This window comes from Quercus suber, unplaced genomic scaffold (genome assembly GCF_002906115.3).
Source record: "Quercus suber isolate HL8 unplaced genomic scaffold, Cork oak 2.0 scaffold_37, whole genome shotgun sequence".
Taxonomy (NCBI): domain Eukaryota; kingdom Viridiplantae; phylum Streptophyta; class Magnoliopsida; order Fagales; family Fagaceae; genus Quercus; species Quercus suber.
Window position 1 is genome coordinate 1,213,535 of NW_027069502.1, and position 9,005 is coordinate 1,222,539.

Below are 9,005 nucleotides of genomic sequence, written 5' to 3' on the forward strand. Positions count from 1 at the left end.
GCAATTCGTGTTCGTGTATCGGATTCGTGTCGTGTCAACTTACGAGTATTTGACTATATAGGTCAACCTTAACTCGACATGTTTATTAGACGGGTTAGGATTCCTCAACCTTAACATAACATTTTTATTAAACGAGTCAATCGTGTTAACTTGTTTATTAAATTTTGTCAAAAAGAAAAAAAAAAAACTAATTTTAGTATTAACCAAATTGATGTGAATTATGAAAAGCCAAACAAATAAATATTTTTAATATAAAATTCAGAACTAACAAATAACTGCATCATAAATAATCATTCAAAACTATAGCATATCTCAATATCACAAATAATCAATCATAATATATCAAAGAAAATAAACCACAACAGGTCAACAACTAATAAGTTTATATACCTAGGGTTTGAAGGGTATAATAGTAAAATGTTATTTAATTAAATGGGTTAAACAGGTCAAATGAGTTTCATGTGATGAATACTAACCCACCCCTTTTATCAAACAGGTCAATTGTGTCAACCCGAATATGACACAAACCCATTAAACCTCAACCCATAACCTACTAATTTTATGTCGTGTTGTGTCGTGTCGGGTTCGTGAGTCGTGTCCAATTTTGCCATCCCCTAGAGAGAAGGAGCAGGTGAGAGAATTCTAGAGAGAGGGAGAGAAAGTGTGAAGGAAATAGGGAGTGACTGAGAGAGTTTTAGAGAGGGGGGAGTGTGAAGAAAATAATAAAAAATTATAGAAGAATAAATATTTTATTGAAATAAATTTTTAGAATAAATAGTCTCATATGAGTGTTTTTAAAAATAATTATATAAAAATAGATTTTTTTTTTGATAGTAAATTTTGAAGAACTCCTATGAATGTTCTTAAAAGATTTTTTTTTTTTTTTCAAAATAACATTGATTTTCAAACAATTTTGTTAGTTAGCACGTTTTTAAAACTATTTAGGAAATTAACATATCGAGTGTAACAAACTCGATTTGGGAATGCTAAACTCGAGTCCACCAGACTTGTTTTCTGGCAAATTGAAATTGAGCCTTACAGACTCGATTTCAATACTCACAACAAAAACAAAAGCAACAAAGAGAAAAACCAACAAATCTTCTTCTCAAACAATCAAACACAACAACCCATTTCCAAAAATCTTCTTTTCAAACAATCAAACACAACAACACAACAACCCATTTCCAAAACTCTTCTTCTCCAACAATCAAACACAACAACCAAAGAGAAACAACGAAATCAACAAACCTAAGACCCACCTGGGGTTTTGCTTGGATTGGATCGGATAGGTTTTGCTGGAGTTGATGGGATTGGATTGGAACTGTGAGGACACCGAAGCCTCACCTAGGTTTTGCTTGGATCGGATCGGACCTAGGTTTTGCTGGAGTTTGTTGAAGGTAAGAATTCCACTGAAATTTCAACGAAATCGAGTTCAATAGGGTCGAGTTTTATGTTGAAATTGAGTTCACTGTACTCGATTTAGACACCGTAATTGAGTTTATTACACTCAAGACATTAGTTTTCTAAATTGTTTTGAAAACGTACTAACTAACAAAGTTGTTTGAAAATCAGTGTTATTTAAAAAAAAAAAAAAAAAAAAAAAAAAACAACAACAACAACAACAACAACAACAACAACAAAGAATAATTTCTCGCATGACTAGCAAAAACCTTGCAATGAAAAGAAGAGTCAAAAGACTCAAAACTCAAACTCTCACTGTCACACTACTCAGCTGAGCTGACTGCTTGCTTCGCCGCTCAAATGTCTCAGACTCTCTTTCCACTTCCACTGGCTCCCTCTTCTTCTCGTTCTTCTTCAAATCTCTCTAAATACTCTGATCTCCTATACCCACACTCTCCAATCTTCTCAAACCCCACGTTTCCTCACCCGTTGACTTTTCATTCCAACCTCCGAATATCACAACCCACCTCCATAACACCCATTCGGAGCCAACCCATGTCACGTTCAAGCACCAACAGTAACAGTACCCCAATTGACAATCCCAGATGGTCTCTCCGTGGAATGACCGCCCTCGTCACCGGTGGCACTCGCGGAATCGGGTACACATTTTTTACATACATAGAAGAAAAAAGTCTTAGAATTTGTTTTCTTTTCCTCTTTGGTTTGTGAGAATTGAGAAATTAATTATATTGCCAACTGGGAATTGGGCATTGGTTTCTCTACTTTTTAGGCATGCGATTGTAGAGGAATTGGTGGGGTTTGGAGCCAGAGTGCACACGTGTTGTCGGAATGAGAGTGAGCTTAATGGGTGCTTGAGTGAATGGGATAATTTGGGTTTTGGGGTTACTGGGTCAGTCTGTGACGTGTCAGTTCGATCTCAGAGAGAGGAGCTTATGAGCACTGTGTCCACTTTGTTTGATGGGAAGCTCAACATCCTCGTAAGCTTCTTCATTTCTTCATTTTTTTCAAACAAAAACATTGATGTTTGTGTTTCTCCTATTGGGTTTCAGAATGTTATGTATTGTATCTGTTTGTGTTATTCTTTTGAGTTTTAATATGTTATAATTTGAAGTTTTGAACTGCTTTTCCTGTTTACTGAACTGGAAGACTGGCTTGTTTTTGATCCGTAGATAAATAATGTCGGGAGAAACATACGGAAACCGGTAGTGGATTTCACTGCTGCTGAATTTTCTACTCTCATGGCAACCAATTTTGAATCTGTTTTCCATATTTCTCAACTTGCTTATCCACTTCTCAAAGCATCAGGAGTGGGAAGCATTGTATTCACCTCCTCTGTATCGGGTTTTGTTTCACTGAAGTCTATGTCTGTTCAGGGAGCAACCAAAGGTAATTTACCTATCAGCTGAATGTATCCATGTTCCTATGAATTTTGACCTCAAAAAGCTTATAAAGAAATTTTGTTTATTTGTGATTCCAGGAGCAATTAATCAACTTACTAAAACTTTGGCTTGTGAGTGGGCGAAAGACAATATAAGAAGTAATGCTGTTGCACCTTGGTACATCAGAACCTCAATGGTGGAGCAGGTAACTCCAGATCGTTATGTGACCATTAATTGTGTGCAACAACATGGTGGCAAGGGCCGTTGCCTTCATTCTCCACTGACTCAAACACCCCCCCGACTACAATCATTTTAGGGGAGTGAAATATAATTGAAAAGAAGCATTTCTTATTAGATTTGCTTAAAAATATTGATTTGCTGCATAAGCTCTACTGTGTTAATAAAGTTCTAGGTTACCAAACAGAATTTGCTCTGCTAGTCTCCACATTTAAAAATTATGTTCAATACTTAAGCTTCGCTGTCATCGTATGCAAGGCATCTGCACCTTAGTAAATTCAAAGTTTAAAACATTAGAACTTGCACTAATTGATGTATAGCAGTTATAAAGGCTCAGTACAAGAAGTCAAAATTGACCTTGAGTCTTCATTTGTTGTAGGTGCTCAGCAACAAAGAATACCTAGAAGAGGTGTATTCTCAAACTCCTCTTCGGCGTCTTGGAGAACCAAAGGAGGTCTCTTCCCTTGTGGCATTCCTTTGCTTGCCTGCATCATCCTACATCACTGGGCAGATTGTTTGTGTTGACGGAGGGATGTGTGTAAATGGTTTCTACCCAAGACATGACTAGAAGTGGCAACTTAGCCTTATTCCTCATCTGCTCTTGCTATACTTTGACCCCATTCAATCTAACCTCCACTATAAATGACATAACTCCCATGCTTGTCTTTCGGAGTTCTGCAATTGAACTTTTTTTTTTTTCCTAATTATTGTTCTTTGTATATTTAAAAATAAAATTTCTTTTTCTGTCCTTCTAATGGCATTCAAGCCAGCTATATTACTCTTTGACCTTTCCCATTTGTTTTATTACAATATTTTTGTAATCATGAAATGATTCAAACTGACAAGAGAGAAGAAATTGTAACATTAGATCTGCTAGTTGAAGAATTTTCTTTTTGTGTATTACTATAAAGAAGATTATATATATACGCACTTTCTAAGTTAACAATCACTTGAATGCTTGGACGGAATGTGCATCAACAATTTAAATTAATATACACCTAGCTAACTCCTTCTGACCTTTTATATATTTAGACACACATAGGAGTTGCAGAAAACTTCAAGCACTTGAGAAAAAACTTTCTAAGTTAACAATCACTTGAAATGCTTGGAGGGAAGGTACATTAGCAATTTAAATTAATATATACCTAGCTAACTCCTTCTGACCTTTTTTGGGCTTATGCTAAAACTTTTGTATTTATTGTTTTTATCTAACTTCTTGTTCTTTTCTGTTTTGAGTAATTGCACTAGGCTGAATTTCTTAGGTATATTTCAGATCAATGGAGGGGGAGAAACCATTGTAATCATTACTATATTACTCATTTGAGCTACTGGAAGTACAATGAAATCAATAGATCAAGGAGAGATTAAGATGGGGGGATAAAATGGTGCAGGCAGGGAGTAGATGCAGAGATGATAGGTGGTCACTTCTGGGAATGACTGCTCTTGTTACTGGTGGAACTCTGCTTCTATGGGGCCTGTGGCTACAGAGTATAATCTTATAAAAACTTGTAGAGGCTTATTTATTGCAATGTTTTGTAATTATGTCAGGCATGCTGTTGTGGAGGAATTGGCAGGGCTAGGTGCAAGAGTACATACATGCTCAAGGAATGAAGCCAAGGAATGAAGGGTTTCCAAGTCACAGGTTCAGTTTGTGATGTGATGTCTCGAGGTGACCGAGTCAAGCTGATGGACACAGTATCCTCAGTGTTTAGCAGGAGACTTAATATACTTGTAAGTCTCAATTCAGTTCAGTTTAATTTTTTTTTTGGGATGTGTTTAGTTTAATTCATTGCATTCTAAATGGCAATTTTAGCATCACAAGATTGTAATGTAACAATGAATCATTACTGCTGTTGTGGGACTGGAATAGATGTGAGGTTATCGATGGAATTCATTAAGTGCAATCATTCTGGACAACTGTGAAAAAGGGATTGCAACAGAAAATAGGTTCCAGATATTCTTAAATGTTTTTTTTTTTTGGCCATTCCATCGTACTCTCTCCTATTCCATTCCTTTGTATGACTGACACCACCATCACCACTACCATCGCCATCACACTGTCGCTGCTGTCACCTCTGCCACTACCATCATTGTTGCACCACCTCTTCTGCCATCACCACCACCCCCATCACCACTTTGCCTAAATGAAATATTAATAATTTTCTGTGCGAGGTAAATGGCATAAAATGTTATTTGGATCATTTTCAGAGTTGCAACAACACAAGAAAACTAGTCATTTTGTGATGAAACAAACGAATTGCCAGACTTGAGGAATTCAAAGTGAGTAGATAATTCTGGCAGCTGGTTATAGGGAGGGATTCCCAGATCATAAAGAAATTACTTTTCTGAAAGATGAGAAATCCTTTTCCTGTATCTTTATAGCTTGGACTTAGCAGACTCTTATGTACAATAAAAACCCAACATTCAGCCCCAAAAAAAACCAATAAATTGAGCTTATCTATACCAATTTTCAGAGATTGTAACTGGAAATGCGGTTTAGGGAGTAGATAATTCTTGGAACTGGTTGAAGAGATGGAGTTGCGGATCATGAGGAAGTTACTTTTTGAAAGATTGGAAACTTTTTTCCCGTAGCTTTCTAGCTTGAACTGTGCCGCTTTTTAGGTGAAATAAAACCCAATATTTGGCCACCAAAAAAAAAAATAAAATTTTGAGCTTATCTATAACAATATTTAAAGATAGTTTAGACATCAAAATCATCACTTGTCACATTAGAACATAGTGGAGTCTAATGTGAACTAGCATCAAATTGTAGTTTCCTCTGTTATATTCTTGCTAAAATTGGGGGTAAAATTGCCTACCATTGACCTCCTTAGACCTTGTAAAGGTGGGAAGCCTAGTGCGCTGCGTGTGACATTTATGTATTTACTAAAATAATTGTTCCATGTAATGTTATTTGGGCTTCCCCAAATTTGTAGTTTGTATATGGCTTTGTGTATTTTGAACATCATATTTATAAATAATTGTTTAAACAGCCTCCATTATGCCATCGCCAATGAGCCGTAGCTCAACTGGCAGCTCCTTCCTTTGCAAGTGCTAGGTGGAGGGTAAGGTTATGGGTTCAATACTCATAGTGCGTAACTTACCAATAAAATAAAAGCATTTACTATACCATCAATATCATTGTTTTTAGTTTGATAAGAAAAAAGGACCATCAAGCGTTCTGGTTAAACAAATTGCAAATGCATATCTTCAATCATTCTTTACATCCTAATTCTGGTAGCCTGAACCCAGGAGCAGGATAGTTTTTCACTTAGCTAGTTGCATAAATTAAATTTAGAAAACTTTATATTTGTGAATCCTCCAAAGGAGTTTCTAATACCAATGTTTCTTATAGAAATGTTCACAGCTACTCTTGGAATGGCTTTCCTTCTTGTGAACCTTTAAAATCCTGTTCTTACTAAATTTTTTATCCTAGATAAACAATGTGGGGACAAACATCTGGAAACCGACTGTAGATTACACAGCTGAAGAATTCTCTACTGTTATGACTACCAATCTTGAATCTGCTTACCATTTATGCCAGCTGGCACATCCTTTTTTGAAAGCATCAGGAGTTGGAAGCATTGTTTGTATTTCTTCTATTGTTGGTGTGGTGGCACTAAATGTTGGATCTATTTATGGTGCAAGTAAAGGTAATTTACTAATGTAATTTAAATTTAAATTTTTTCGATTTGATCTGTTAAAACAATATGCATATTATTCAAACCTTATAGATTTGTAAACTTTTAAATTCTGACTCTAGTCTATTTTTTTCTTTCTATGCAGGAGCAATAAACCAACTAACTAAAGATTTGGCATGCGAGTGGGTGAAAGACAATATTAGGAGTAATTGTGTGGCACCTTGGTTTATCAGAACCCCCTTGGTTGAAGCTGTAAGGCTGTAGTGCCCTTTCACCATGCTTGTGCATTCATTGAATGTGTTTTTCACTATTCCGTGTGCAGTTAATCTTTATCATGTTCTAATTATTTGGGCCACATGCAAGTCATATGTAGAATTAAAAGATAACAGAAATGTGTGGGCATGTGTGTGCATGCAGGCAACGGTGCACGACATTTACACCTGAAATAGAAATGGAACTCCTAGGCTTTAATTCTCAAAAACATTTTTTGAAGAAGTTAGGATGTTGCTGAGACTTGGACAGCTCACTAAGTTAAAAATAATTTCATATTCATTTACATGATATGAAATAAGTCCTTTATGCGACTTCTCGTTACTATTGCAGGCTCTCAATGATGAGCAATTTTTGAAATCGGTAAATGCAAGAACTCCTCTTGGACGCCCTGGAGAGCCAAAGGAGGTTTCGTCCCTTGTGGCATTTCTTTGCCTACCTGCATCCTCTTACATAACCAGGCAGATTATTTGCATGGATGGAGGGGTGGCAGTGAGTGGCTTCCTCCCAAAACATGACTGATAATAAACATCAATCTCCTTATGATTTTTAAATGAGACATTTCCATATGTTCTCTTCTGTGTTGTGTGTTCTTACTTCTGTTTTGTAAAAGTGGCATTTTAAATTCCATCCAATGTGAACCAGATGAGGTTGAGAGGTAAATTTGTAACCCTCCTGATCTAATTATCTTGCCAATGGGAGAAAAAAAAAGGGTAAAATGCAAAGCATTCCTTCCATGTGGTTTTGTGAATTTCAAAGGGTCCTCTAACTTCATGTCTTAAGGTGAGTTTGGTTCAACTTCTTGTAATTGTTATTTTTGAAAGAAAAAACACCTAACCAAATAGGCACTAAGTCTGTATATCCTGCAGGTTTGGGCTTCGCTTCATTAGCAAGGACGGAACCAAGAACTTCTTTTGTGGACTTGGTAGTCCTAAAATGCAATTGGATGAATTTCAAAATCTCACTCTTACACACGCATATATAGACATATACATGTAGGTGTATATGCTTTTAATACAAATTTTCATACTTTGCAAAAGATGACTAAACCAATTGTAGGGACTCAATTTGAATTGGATCCAGAGTATGAATGGGTTTTCAGCCCAACAAGCCCAAACAATAAATTTGTAGAGAGTGGATCGAAAGTTTAGGCGCTGGCCGGCGTTCACGAAGCATGAACTCTCTTCTTTCATTAAAAAATACTTAGAACTATTTACAACTGAGGGATGCTTCTCGGCCATGGGCCGAGGAGCCCTTTTCCTTCTTTCTTTTTCTCCCCCCCTCTCTCTTATTTTACTCGCTTCTTTTATGTAGTCTTCATCGTCCTATCTCGTTCTTCCGTCTGTTGATCATCCATTCGCCTTTCTTCTGACTGTCCGTTCCATCAGAGGCCTTATCAGCACTCAAGTGGTTCACTCTGATCAACGTCGCCCTGCTAAGGGGTTATATCCCCATTAATGTGGCCAGAGGGGTTAGGTGAATGCATTAAGTGCGAAGGTGACAGCTTGCTCTAGGCCTGTCCCTTCCCAAAACTATCCTTAGTATGCCGATGACGAAGAGGTCCTCGGCGTGGATCCGAAAAAGAGGCTTTCCCTAATTTAGCCTCGGATGGTCATTCTTCCTCGGCGTGGGCCTTAGGCCTACTACACGATGGGCTGAGGCTATCAAGCCCACGGGCTCCACAATAGCCCCTCAAAGCCTTGCTGCACGTTCTCTCGAACGGGGAGGAGGGTTTTGATATCTACGGGCCCTCTAGACGAATCGCCCCACTTCGGTCCGCGCTAATGCTGACGACTTTTCGACTGCCCGATGTACGTTTTGGCGTTTCAAGACTCAGTGTGTGTGCCCACATTAAATTTTGGCGGCACCACGTTTCCCACTTTCAACGGTGTGATGGTAATTGTTCGGTGGAGATCTCCTGCTTTTATGGGCAGGCAGTTACATTTGGGGAGCCTAAGGGGTAGTATAAGTACTTGTTTGAACCGCCTGGTTTCCTCATTTTCGCGCTTACGACCATTGATGCGTATAATTTGAATCTGGTTCAACTTGTACACTG

The 9,005-nt window shown here is 37.5% G+C and overlaps 1 protein-coding gene and 1 pseudogene across 1 annotated transcript; both read left to right on the forward strand.

The window, feature by feature from the left end:
- Nucleotides 1-1,672: 1,672 nt before the first annotated feature.
- LOC111999094 (tropinone reductase homolog At5g06060) lies at nt 1,673-3,941 on the forward strand. Its single transcript, XM_024031207.2, has 5 exons — nt 1,673-2,060; nt 2,192-2,399; nt 2,592-2,808; nt 2,900-3,006; nt 3,418-3,941. Exons 1-5 carry the CDS (start codon nt 1,762-1,764, stop codon nt 3,604-3,606), a joined length of 1,020 nt encoding a protein of 339 aa, XP_023886975.1. The 5' UTR covers nt 1,673-1,761; the 3' UTR covers nt 3,607-3,941.
- A 107-nt stretch (nt 3,942-4,048) lies between these two features.
- LOC111999095 (tropinone reductase homolog At5g06060-like) lies at nt 4,049-7,731 on the forward strand (annotated as a pseudogene).
- The last annotated feature ends 1,274 nt before the right edge of the window (nt 7,732-9,005 follow it).

Bases quoted from the DNA above. Each gene is read 5' to 3' on its own strand.
- LOC111999094 (XM_024031207.2), top strand. From the start codon at position 1,762: ATGTCTCAGACTCTCTTTCCACTTCCACTGGCTCCCTCTTCTTCTCGT. The intron at 2,400-2,591 runs GTAAGCTTCTTC...TTTGATCCGTAG, and splicing joins ATGGGAAGCTCAACATCCTC to ATAAATAATGTCGGGAGAAA. The intron at 2,809-2,899 runs GTAATTTACCTA...TTGTGATTCCAG, and splicing joins TGTTCAGGGAGCAACCAAAG to GAGCAATTAATCAACTTACT.